This window comes from Anguilla rostrata, chromosome 16 (assembly GCF_018555375.3).
Source record: "Anguilla rostrata isolate EN2019 chromosome 16, ASM1855537v3, whole genome shotgun sequence".
In the NCBI taxonomy this organism is placed as follows: Eukaryota; Metazoa; Chordata; class Actinopteri; order Anguilliformes; family Anguillidae; genus Anguilla; species Anguilla rostrata.
In genome coordinates, this window is record NC_057948.1 from 19,454,213 (window position 1) to 19,466,693 (window position 12,481).

The 12,481-nt window shown below is 42.8% G+C and overlaps 1 protein-coding gene and 3 non-coding genes across 5 annotated transcripts; all 4 read left to right on the forward strand.

Moving 5' to 3' along the window:
• Nucleotides 1-2,072: 2,072 nt before the first annotated feature.
• rpl4 (ribosomal protein L4) lies at nucleotides 2,073-12,382 on the forward strand. Of its 2 annotated transcripts, none has more exons than XM_064313299.1 (10): nucleotides 2,073-2,291; nucleotides 3,725-3,896; nucleotides 6,049-6,155; nucleotides 6,688-6,826; nucleotides 7,412-7,536; nucleotides 7,776-7,905; nucleotides 9,370-9,526; nucleotides 9,980-10,063; nucleotides 10,412-10,532; nucleotides 10,692-12,382. In XM_064313299.1, the coding sequence occupies exons 1-10, from the start codon at nucleotides 2,289-2,291 to the stop codon at nucleotides 12,321-12,323; spliced, it is 2,670 nt and encodes an 889-aa protein (XP_064169369.1). In that variant the 5' UTR covers nucleotides 2,073-2,288; the 3' UTR covers nucleotides 12,324-12,382. The 2 variants fall into 2 exon arrangements, with proteins under 2 accessions (XP_064169369.1, XP_064169370.1); XM_064313300.1 differs by lacking the exon at nucleotides 2,073-2,291 and adding an exon at nucleotides 3,109-3,389.
• Nucleotides 7,231-7,330, forward strand: LOC135242788 (small nucleolar RNA SNORD16). The gene has a single exon (XR_010326467.1). It is a non-coding gene; the product is annotated as a small nucleolar RNA SNORD16 (small nucleolar RNA).
• LOC135242787 (small nucleolar RNA SNORD18) lies at nucleotides 9,805-9,874 on the forward strand. The gene has a single exon (XR_010326466.1). It is a non-coding gene; the product is annotated as a small nucleolar RNA SNORD18 (small nucleolar RNA).
• Nucleotides 10,169-10,239, forward strand: LOC135242786 (small nucleolar RNA SNORD18). The gene has a single exon (XR_010326465.1). It is a non-coding gene; the product is annotated as a small nucleolar RNA SNORD18 (small nucleolar RNA).
• Nucleotides 12,383-12,481: the final 99 nt, after the last annotated feature.

Consider the following 12,481-nt stretch of genomic DNA (forward strand, 5'->3'; position numbering starts at 1 on the left):
CACAAACACATCATCCATCTTAGTACAAGGCAGTGAACAATGTTTTGAGTTCTGGGGACTGGACTGTGCAACTCACTGTATGAGCAGTAGAGGGCGCCCCTTAGCCAGGCTGAGTAAAATATTGCAGTTTTCCATATTGTCCAGCAGGTATTGCTGTTTTCTGCATTGCCACAACAGGTATCGCTACATGTGCGGGAATTTATTCTCAGGAATACAAACCAAAAATCTAGACTGTACTATTCAAAACCACAGACAGCAAAACAACACTAGCCCATGTAAAACATGTTTTACATTTAATTTAAGTATTTAGCACAAGCTTATTTCATCTGTAACATTTTCTTTTTTATTCTACACTACACTGAAACTATTTTGGTATTAACTGTAAGGTAAGAAAAAGGCCCTTGCAATTTCTCATGACCCTGACCTGTTTGGACAGTTGCATTGCAATCGGCATAATCACCCATATGAACTTCCCTGAAATGATTGAAAAAAAGGTAATAAAGGAGCTGTTCACACTAACCAGGAGGATGACCATCTTACCATTTTGTGCATGAGTGAGTAAAATAAGAACATTTTGCCACTAAGACAAAGTTACTTAACAAAGACAGACTAGATGAGTGAGACTGTTCATTTTGAGGTGTTGGGAACTGCCCCATTGACATTTATGGTTTGTAGTTTAAAAACGAATTCTTATTTTACATGTGTAAACCTTGGTAAGTGATAGCCTACTGTGAGTGTCTTAAATTCCCTTTATTTCCTGTAAATTAGGAACACACATGGCTTTAAGGTTTTTTTTTTTTTTCTCAAGGATAAAATATGTAGTAAAGACACATTGATTTCATGCTCACAAATACATCCTCACCATTTATTTATTTATTTTTTAAAAAGGGACCACACATGACAAAACAAAAAAAAAGCCCAATGCACAATACAGAGCTATAGCTTAACAGCTCATTTTCATCCTCAGTCCCTGGGCAGGTGAACAAATACTTTATACCAATAAATACTACACATACAATGTAGAGGTTAAAATAAACTTATTGCATACTGTATTAAATTCATGCTTGGATTTGCTGCATGCCATGATAATTGTGCCAGTGTTTTTATATGGTCATTGATTTGTTTCAGTGTTTTGTGTATGGTGGGATCCAAAGCATGGGTTGTGTGCTTAGCATTACACAGACAGTCTAGAGGATTAACAATCACACTATTTCAATTTGCTTAATATTTTGTAATTGCATTTAAAATTAGGTTATTCACACAAGTTGCTGGTGCTGTGTGCTTGCATTGATCTTTTAAGACAGACATTCTTGTACAGTTTCACAACTCTAGGATTTCTATTCCGGGAACCTTCTTAGGCCTATTCTGTATATGGCTGATCGATTTTAACCAAGAAAGGGGGGCTTTTCAATCTGGCTTGCTAACTAGCTAAAAAAAAAAAAAAAAAGAAGAAGTAGCATAACAAATTCAAATGAAAAGCCAGGTGCCTATACATTTGAACGATGGGAGCCTGCACAATAAATAACTGATAAGGAAGTGTTTAAAAAGCATTTGTGTGGTTATTAACACATTTCCCAGGGCTAGTATTTTAGCGTCATTCAAATACACGGCCATAATAATCATCATGAAACATCAAGGCTCATACATCCGAATATAGCCTACCAATTTTAATAGGATAGTTGTCTAATTGAATTCTTTCGTGAATGCAAAGTCTTCATGACAAGAAATCACTTGCTTCATGTTGGTAAATAGATTCTGAATAGGTTGGTGCAAGACCCTGTCTTGTTCGCCTATCCAAACGCCGCACGCTTTTACGTCACGCACGTCATTTTAGCATTCGCACACACCCAATCAATTAATTAAAATTATTTTTAATTACGCAGACTTTTATTTGTATTGTTGTTGAAATACACTTGTATATAATAAACTGTTTGAAATTTTTGTTTGGTTAATACCTTCAGAAAATTATTTCAGAAGTAGTCCGGTCTCTACGTCTATAGGTACCCTTACGCCAAAGCGTTGAACACGAGCCAAAATAGGTCCAATAATAGCATTTCTCCCTCTTTTTGGCCAATTACTATTGAAACGGACGTTCAGCGCTCGTGTATTCCTATGATCTATTGGATTATTTGTTTACAGGGTTATGTCACCATTTTTTCTTCTTTAATTGTAAAGTATTTCAATATCGGAAGTGACCGGTTGTCGATGTATATACTATAGGGGGTGAGCCGTAAACTTCCTTTTCGTCCGTGGTCGCCATCGTTGGAAGACCGTGGTCTCCCGAGAAAATGGTAAGAAGGCAATACTTTTATTCTAATGTAGTGGTTTGCATGTATACTGGTGTGTTCTCATTTTATTTATACATTTATTTACATTGGGTGCAATTCTCCCATCGTTAGGATAACTGAATGTCTATTATTGTATGGCTACAAAAAAAAAAAGTTGGAGAAGCCATTTTACTTGCCACCCGCACGTGTACTGTTAGCTAACATGGAAGGAGTAGGCTTTTGGGTACGTTGTGTGTTGACTTGTATACTGCTTATTTAATTGAATGATCAGTTAATTGCGTGAGAAATGATTGCATTTGTGGTGGACCGCTAGGACGTATGCTATGCGCGTAACAATTGAAGAGCCAATTTCCTTTTCCACACGTGCACAATGGCACATTAGGTGGGAGAGGCTTTGTTGCTGACTAGCTAGTTAACAAGCTAACTATATCGCATGCCAGTTAAACCGATTTACCTGGGAGCTTGTCAGCTTGCTTCGATATAATTATAGTTGGCTAGTTTCGTTATCAAGTTGTAAGAAATCTTAGCTAAACAATTGGCTTGTTTTCTCATTAGCTCAATGCGAAAGGGGGTGTGTTATCTAATCTTCAGCAGGTTTTTTTTTATGTGGTTGGGTAGGTTCAACGTGAATATCCCTTGATGGACTGTAGCCTAACCGCTAAATCTTAGGAACTTGGCCTACTTAAACGCTTATTCTGTTTCTAATTTTGTCACTACCCAGTTACATGATAATTATTATAATAAAGCAATATGAGAGACTAAAGTATCAAGTTTTATGGAAAAGAGAACGTTCGCTAGCAAACTTGGTTAATTTACCCAATGACGGCTCACGTTAGAGGCATTTTATAGAACTGTGTGTAACTTTAGCCAGCAAGCCATTGCGTTTGTTATTCTTTTAAGGAATCGTCCAAATTTTTCAAATAACATTTAATATTTTACCCAGTAATTAAGTGTATGTATGGATGTGTTTATGTATAAATAAATCACGATTATTTTCCGAGTTAAAAAAAAAAAAAGTTGCATGCCTGACATTCCAGTTATTCACTTTGGCTGGCGGAAATGTGTTAACAAAAGAACGACTGTCAGCTCTGATTACATTGGGTGAATATTGAATACTCATTGGGTGAATTGGCTGAATACTCATTTGGAAACCAACGCGTGCTTGCATGTTGTTGACTGACATTATTTCTTGATGTTGTCTAGATATTTTAGCTTTAAGAGTGTCGATAGCATGCGTTTGCCTGCTGGCACATAGAGGGCGAATATAACTTTGAAATCAAACGTTATCCTGAGGCAGATTGAAGTTTATTATTATTATTATTATTTTAAGTTTTCAGCCTCTTGGTGACTAACGTTTTAAAACCTGAGCCATCGATGTTTCAGTTGCACGTTGTTTTAAAATAAATTTACTGGAACATAATTTACTGTATCCACAGGCCTGCGCCCGACCCCTGATATCGATTTACTCCGAGAAAGGAGAGGCCTCAGGCAAAAATGTGGTTATGCCTGCTGTATTCAAGGCGCCCATCCGCACGGACATTGTGAACTTTGTTCACACCAACATGCGCAAGAACAGCCGTCAGCCCTATGCTGTCAGCGAATTGGCCGGTGAGTATTCTCTTATTCCAACTAATCAATTTGATACGGGACCATACCAAAGAGCGTGGTCTCAGACCATGCGCCTCATCACCCGTTCGACACGTCATCACGGCATGCTCACCATTACCACACTTGGCCACAAGTAGCCAACACATGAGACCTAGTTTGCCAACTTGCTACAGTTAAATGGATTGCGTACCATTACCAGTTTTTTCGCATCTACCTTTGTGGAACTTTAAGACTTGTCTTGTTTCATCAATTCGCTGCTGACAAATGTAGATCATATTTCACTCATGACAGAGATTGAGTCCAGTTGCACCAGTAGCAATTACCGTTGAGTAAAACCAGGCATTCCCGCATACTACATGTCTTACATGCGGGAAACCTTAAAATGAATTGAAATGAACTTCAATTTTGTTCTCTCTTTTCCAGTTATTTCACGGAAAATTGCGAGCTTCATCCAATGTATGCACTGTAAAACGCATTTATTTTGTCAATCGGCTACATGGCCAAAAAAAAAACGGAAGGGACTTGAATAAAGTATTGAGGTCATTGGTGGTAGCGCGATGGCTAAGTGCGTTAGCATTTTAACTTTAGGTTTTAATATTAACCACGTTGAAGCACAGCGTTTTCGCTTACTTGTGACAAAACGAAATGTCATTCACAATTCGCATGCTTCGGTGTCTCCTGCAGAGAAGGTTTAAACTTAAAACTAATAAGGACAAAGAAGTTGCATTTCCGCCATTTACGGCCTTGGTGGCGTGCTTGCCTAATGGCAACGTGTACATATAGAACGCCAAATAATCGCCCTTTGAGGTTCTGGCGGAGTTGAATTAACTAATGGAAACAAGATAAGAGCAAACACGTAAGTCCCAATTCAAATTGATTCATGATATTAATTGCATAAGTTTGCTTTAAAAAGTATTTTTTAACATTAGATACCCAGACAACAATATGATAGGTGGTGCAAGTTCAGTGTAAAAGTTTTTTTGCTTTTATTTCTAGGTTGCGCCAACTGTTTTGACAATTAGTAGAACACCGCAGGAACTATTTTAGACATTCATTTAAGTGGGATAAATAGTTTCGCATTGTTTATTTTCCCCTATCAGAAGTGCTTATGAGTATACAGAAATATGAATTGTTGGTGTATTTACAGCCATTCTGTTAACTATGCATCATTACTTAATGAGGGCAACTTGCAGAAGATTAAAAATATTGGATTTGTATAGCTATGTAATTGTGTATACAGCGGACAACATCATTGCTGTGACTAAATATTGTTTAATCAAAAGTGTTAAGAAGCAGCATTTGCATGAACAAAACTAGTATCATTGTTTTCATTGATAAGACTTGATTCTTGATACCTTATCTGTGTATACATTGGATGGTGTCCAGCTGGCAGGCTGCATATATAGCTATGCCAACAGCATGTGTATTTTCACATTTTAGCACGTTTCCACATTTGCTTTAGAAAAAAATTGGACTCTATTGTTGAAAACCAGGAACTGCTTAGATGGACTCTGCCATACAACCAGATGACTTGCCTGTCTAAGCAAAATGGAGTGAGAAAAATGTGCAGCATTTAGCTGTTGGTGTTTGTGTGCATGTGTATTTGGAGATAATGTGGTATCAACTGCTTCCTTGTGGATGAGGTTTGGAAGAGACATTGCAAAGGTGATAATGGGCCCTATAGTTCATGGTAAATTTTTGGATACCTGTATTTTTTTTAAAGCTAGTTTGCTCTCTGGAGTTTGTTTTTCAAATGCCAGTTTATGTTTAAAACACTGAAATTGATCCAGACCATGCAATATATTTATGTGACATTTTGGGTACTTGCAGAAGTTTCCCAGAAGGTGCTTGGAGTTTAAGTGTATTTTCTTGCTTTAAACTACAAAAAATCTGTTCCTGTTATCCTCTTTTACATTGATTAATTATGGTTGTGAGTATGAGTTTGTGCAACGGGGTGATATTAATGCACTGCCAAATCATAGTTGCTGGAATGATTTTGTGGATTTCCTCATCATTTTTTTACTCGTATGTGGAAACCTTTGTTTTGCCTCAGTGATTCACATTATCTGTGTTAACATGGCAAGACGGTGGTGTATTTTGGACGAAGCCGTCGCGCGTGTGCTTTGTCCTGACGGCGTGTGGTGTGTTCCAGGTCACCAGACCAGCGCAGAGTCCTGGGGCACGGGCAGAGCCGTGGCGCGTATCCCCCGCGTGCGCGGCGGCGGCACTCACCGCTCCGGCCAGGGAGCCTTCGGAAATGTATCCTGCTTTTGACCAACAAACACACTAAGCATTGGAGTCTCACTGCAACCATGTGCATTTCCTGTAGGGGTGGGGTGTGGAGGGTATCAGAGGTAGAAGTGGAGGCAGTGCAGGTTTCCAGCATGTTCCTTCTTCATGGCTGCAGTGGTGACGTCATTTCCATTTGAATTAGAATAGCATAGTTAACTTAAGTGCTAGTGCTTTAGTAATGTTGCACATTTACTTTATGGTCTGGGAAGGTTTGGCTCTTTTGCTTGTATTAATCAGGTGAATGCCCTTAGGTTTCTGCTATATTGTAAGTCACTCTGGCTGAGAATATCTGTTAAATGAGTCTTATGGGATGTAATATAAATGCACAAAAGATTTAACTCTGAGTAGATCTGCAGTAAGAGTGACTTCAAAAGTGTTTTAGTGGCATAAATGAACAGCATGGTTATATTTATGACCTAGAGGTGCGTTTCATTGGAGTAGTCAACCTTGGGCTTGAGTGCACGTGTGTGGTTGATCCATCTCCTTGACTTGAGGGTAGATGTGCCGCGGAGGACGAATGTTTGCCCCCACTAAGACCTGGCGTCGCTGGCACCGCAGAATCAACACCACCCAGAAACGCTACGCCATCTGCTCTGCCCTCGCTGCCTCTGCTCTGCCTGCGCTCGTCATGTCTAAAGGTCAGTCGCCCTCCCTAAAGACGGTCTCAAAAAGTGGGTCCCAAATTGGGGTGCCAGGTCACAAGGGGGGTTGAGGTGGGCCAGGATAAATTTGAGTGGAAAACACTGTTACTGCCTTAACAGACATTTGCACTAACAAATTGAAATAATGCACCTAACGATGTTTATAGTGTCATATATTAAACATGCTATATTTGTATATGATTATATACATTCAAATAAAGTAGTGGACTCTTATCAAGTGACTCATGGGATTTTGATATAAGTATGGGAATCCTTGATGGGGTTTTGATTAGTATGGGAATCCTTGCCATAGAACAGTGTTCTTTAAGAGGGCAGTTTTGTTCACAGTACTGACTCATTAGTGACCAATGTGATGGAAGTCAGGGTTCTAACAAGATTCTTGCTGTGATGGTGTAATTTGCGTCTGACCCTGCGCACAGTGACAGTTGCCTGCTGTCTCCATGCTGGCGCAGGTGGTTGATGAACATTCAGGTCTGAGCAAGATGGCGTCAAACTCCCAATGCAAAAGAACTGTCTGGGAACCGCAAGGACAGTTGGTTCATTGTTGGCATGTTTCCACAGGGCACCGCATTGAGGAGATCCCAGAGGTCCCCCTGGTGGTGGACAACAAGGTTGAGGGATACAAGAAGACAAAGGAGGCAGTGTTGTTGCTGAAGAAACTGAAAGCCTGGAATGACATCAAGAAAGTAAGCCACTCCCAAACTGCGGCTATACCTATTCCGTTGTATTCCACTTTGCCTAACAGCAGTACCAATGCAGAAGCCCAGGCTTCTTGTACGATGTCTGGCGCAGACACAATGAACCATTTGAGGACGTCCATTTTTACACGGAGATTAAACCACAACAGCCAATGACATGTTTTCATCTTTGTGTTTGTATGGGGAATGCGGTTGTGTAAAATGAGTCTTGTTTGTCTCTTCCTTAGGTGTATGCTTCCCAGCGGATGCGTGCTGGTAAGGGTAAGATGAGGAACCGCAGACGTATTCAACGCAAGGGGCCCTGCATCATCTACAATGAGGACGGTGGCGTTACAAAGGCCTTCAGAAACATTCCCGGTTAGTGCCGTCTTCAAAAATCAGGCCTGAACTGCTTGGAATATGTTTTTTACCAGTGCACTAACCTGTTCGTAATGAAAAGGAGTTTGATAAATTATTTGTGGAGTGTATTGCAGTCTTTATCAGCCTGTGAGTGTGTTCATTCAAAATGTCCTGTGGAAGTGACAGGAAACTCCTGCTATGAAGAGTTACCTCTTCGTAGTCTGCATCTCAGAACCCCAGTTTCTGAGCTTTCCTGCACCCATACATACAGTCTTGGAAGTTACAAGGCTACAGGATCAGACTGGGGATGCAAGTTTTTTTTTTTTTTTTTTTTCTCCTCCCCTCAGTCTTATTGAAGATGGTTCATCTTTCCTAACTTTTTTTTTTTTTTTTTTACCCTGTGCAGGAATAAAATGGCCCTCAAAATCCCCCATCACCATGTCCCAGTAATTTTGTAATGATTACAATCCTTTATTATTATTCAGGGATATTTTTTTAGGTGCAGATTGTGTGTCTGACCGGAGGGGCAAGTCTGCCTGCATGTGGGAAACTACATGCTGCAAAAGACAAGCGATCAAGAAGAGGCTCCCCTGTGTGAGCCCCCCTAGAGACAGCCACAGTTCGTGTTTTACCGAAGTGTGCATGTCGTGTGTGGAAGGGAATGATCCTGAGCTCAGCGCATGGTGAGATAGCTAACGGTCACAGGCAGCGTACTCTTTCATAGCCAAGGCAGCGAGCTTCATGTCAGCTAGAGCTTCATGTTAAATGCAGTCGGCCAGCATTCCATGCTTTTCACCCTTGCTTAAGTTCAAGCTAAACATAAAATGTATGAGAGAATTTATCTTTTATTTATTACTTTGCTATCCATAAGCTTGATATAGCTGTATTTACATTAATCAGTGGAAGGGAGATGTGGTTCTTGTACAGTGAAGGATAGTTAACATGCAAACATCTGTTGACTAGTTGCTAGTTAACTAGTTAAGTTAGCCAAGTAATAAATTGCGCAGCCCAAGGAATTTGAAGCATGGCTTGGTAGACAGGTATAGCATTTCAGACCATTATTAGATAGCTTGGGGTCATTCACTCCCTCACAAAAGGATGTGTAATTTGGGGATGTGGCAACTGTGGACAAGTTAAGCTGTCATCTGTGCATATCTAGTGTCAGCAGAACGTAACTGTTCTTCAAAGAAATGCTGTGGAGCTGTTGCAATGCACAGAGCTGCTGAAAGTGAACCCCACAAGGCCTCCTCCCGCACCCTCCACTGCCTGCGCCATGAAAAACCCATGGAAGTCCCTGCTGGAGTCCCTTGTTAAGAAGGGCTGGGAAGACTATCCCTGCGACTGCCCAGTTGCTCATTTATTTGAGCATGCTTAATGCTTAAACGCTTGTAAGCTTTTACTGCTCAGTCACATGCAGCATACCTCTTGACTGCTGTTTTAATGACGGGTCTTGGAATGGGCCCCATCCCTGTTTCCCAACAGGCATCACCCTTCAGAACGTGAACAAACTGAACCTTCTCCGCCTCGCCCCTGGTGGCCATGTCGGCCGCTTCTGTATTTGGACAGAGGGTGCCTTCAGCAAGCTGGACGAACTCTATGGCACTTGGCGCAAGGCCGCCTCCCTCAAAGTGGATTACAAGTGAGTATGTGGAGAGCGCCTGGTTGGGTTCCTTCACGTTGAATAGGTGCCATGTACCAGATCAGATGGACATTTAGTGTATGGAATAGTTTCCATACACTAAATTGTATATCTAACGAGCCTCTATTTGGTTTCACATGGTTTTGTGTACAAGTACGTTTTTCAGTTTTCACCACTGACCCCTTCAGTTTCAGCATTTACCTCTACATTGTAAGTGAATTTGTATAGGGCAGATTATAAATTGAAGCATTAAAAACAACTGTAATGAGCTTCTACTTCAACTGTGATGAGCTTCTACTTCATGGTCCGTGTTTCTGAAACGCATGATTTCAATGAAGTTCTGAGGATGTAGTAGTTAGTTTCACAGAATGGAGCTATTGTACAACTACAGCTGCTCACATGCCTATTTCATTCCTGCATTTCCATAATGTTATCTAAAATCTTGTTTTTCAGCCTTCCAATGCACAAGATGACAAACACAGACCTAAGCAGAATTCTCAAGAGCCCAGAAATACAGAAAGCTCTTCGCGCTCCAAAGTGAGTCTTGTTAATGCACAGTAATTCCTCACTAAAACAGAATCTCCAGTCACGGAGCACTAAAATGGAGTTGTTTGTATTTTGGGGGCAAGCCGAGCTGTGGTTTGGTTATGATGAATCCACACTTCATGGTCCGTGTTTCTGAATGCTGTGATTTCAGTGGAAGTTCTGAGCGACCTTCTCAGTCAAGTGCCCCAGGTTGTTAATGTTGGAATTTCCATTAGTGCACTCTTGGAAGCTGGTCTCTGTTGCAGTTACATAATTGAAATGAATGTTTGCCATTACAAAGTGTGAGGCAGCAACAGTACATAGTAATAGTCACATCTCTTCCTGACTCGATATCCTCAGCAAGAAGATCAGCCGTAGAGTGCTAAAGAAGAATCCTCTAAATAACCTCAGGGTGATGATGAAGCTCAACCCCTACGCAAAGACAGCACGGCGAAACGCCATCTTGCTGCATGACAAAACTGTAAGTACACTGGGATAATGAAGTAGATTCGATCAATGCCGTTTCTGTCATACTGTGTCAACCTGCTGTTTGTCCTAGCACATACTGTCGACCATCTGTTTATTGCACAGAAATTGTTCAGGCCCACAAGTCATACCAACCTGATTGCACTCTCCATAGATTCAAGACAAGATGCTGAAATCTAAGAAGAAGAAGAAGAAGCCATCGAAGCCCGTGCCGGTGCCTCCTCCTGAGCCCAAGCCCAAGAAAGCAAAGAAGGCCAAGAAGCCAAAGGCTGTGAAACGCCCGGCCCCAGCAGAACCTGCTGTAGAAGAGGGTGTTGCAGAGGAGGTGGCCATGGAAGAGGTGCCAGCGGCTAAGATGCCCTTACTGGAGATGCCTGTGGCTGAGGAGCCTGAAGTGGAAGCACCCGTCGTGGAAATGCCTGAGGAGGAGAAACCTGCTGAGGAGATCCCTGCTGAGGAGGAGCCAGAGGATGAAATGCCTGTAATGGAGACTCCTGCAGATGAGGATCTGCTGGCCGAGGCGGCAGAGGCTGAAGATTTGGCTGTGAGCCCAGTACCTGAAGCACTTGCTGCTGAGGTTCCTGAGGCCGAGGTAACCCCGGTTGAGGCAGTAGAGGCTGAGATTCCTGAGGCTGAAGTAACCCAGGTTGAGGCATCAGAAGCCGAGATTGCTGAGGCTGAAGTAACCCAGGTTGAGGCACCAGAAGCCGAGATTCCTGAGGCAGAGGTAGTCGAGGCTGTAGAAGCTGAGATTCCTGAGGCCGAGGTAACCGAGGTTGAGGCACTGGAAGCTGAGGTGACTCCGGTTGAGGCACTGGAAGCTGAGATTCCCGAAGCTGAGGTGACTCCGGTTGAGGCACTAGAGGCTGAGATTCCCGAGGCTGAGGTGACTCCGGTTGAGGCACTAGAGGCTGAGATTCCCGAGGCTGAGGTGACTCCGGTTGAGGCACTAGAGGCTGAGATTCCCGAGGCTGAGGTGACTCAGGTTGAGGCACTAGCAGCTGAGATTCCCGCGGCTGAGGTGACCCAGGTTGAGGCACCTGAAGCAGAGATCCTTGCAGCCGAAATCCCAGCAGCTGAGATTGTTGCAGCGGAGGCACCTAAGGATGAGATGGCTGTAGAAGAAGAAGCAGAGGAATTCGCACCTGAGGTGCCTGAAGCTGAGGCCGTGGCAACTGAAGTTCCTGTAACTGAGGCAGTCGAGACTGGGATACCACCAATGGAGACGCCAGTAACTGAGGCAGTAGAAGCCGAGGTGCAGGAAACTGAGGCAGAGGCACCAGCCATGGAAATTCCTGTGGCTGAGGCAATCGAACCAGAGATGCCAGCTATGGAAGTTCCTGTGACTGAAGCCGTCGGACCAGAGGCACCTGTAGCAGAGGCGCTGGAGGCAGAACAACCACCTGTGGAGATGCCTGTAACTGAGGCAGCGATAGAAGAGGCACCAGAGGCAGAGACCGCAGCTGCCGAGGCCCCAGCTCTTGAGGAGTTTGAGGATGTCACCTACATTGCTAAGATGCTCCCAGTTGAAACGGTTGAAATGGAGGCAGCGGAGGTTCTGGAAGCTGAGACCCCTGCAACCAAGGTTTTGGTAGCGGAGACACCGGTAGCAGTGGAGGAGCCTGCAGAAGAAATTCCAGCAGCGGAGACGCCTTCAGCCGAGGTGCCGACCGCAGAGGTGGCAGAGGTGGAGATGCTGGAGGCTGAAATGCCTGCGGTGCAAGTGCCTCAGGATGATGACGAGAAGATGGAAGTGGAGGCGCCCGAGGCTGAGATGCCCAAGTAAAAACCTCTTTTCATAGTTTTTTCCAAAATGGAATTAAAATAAAATCCACTTTAAAAGAATTAGTGTCCTCGTGGTTTTTCTTTCCAAATCTACTAAGCTGCTATAGCTGTGAGAAACTTTCTTTAAAAGGTGTTACCATGATTCTGGCAATGAAGTGG

Bases quoted from the DNA above. Each gene is read 5' to 3' on its own strand.
- rpl4 (XM_064313299.1), top strand. The intron at 7,906-9,369 runs GTTAGTGCCGTC...GTTTCCCAACAG, and splicing joins GGCCTTCAGAAACATTCCCG to GCATCACCCTTCAGAACGTG. The intron at 10,064-10,411 runs GTGAGTCTTGTT...CGATATCCTCAG, and splicing joins AAAGCTCTTCGCGCTCCAAA to CAAGAAGATCAGCCGTAGAG.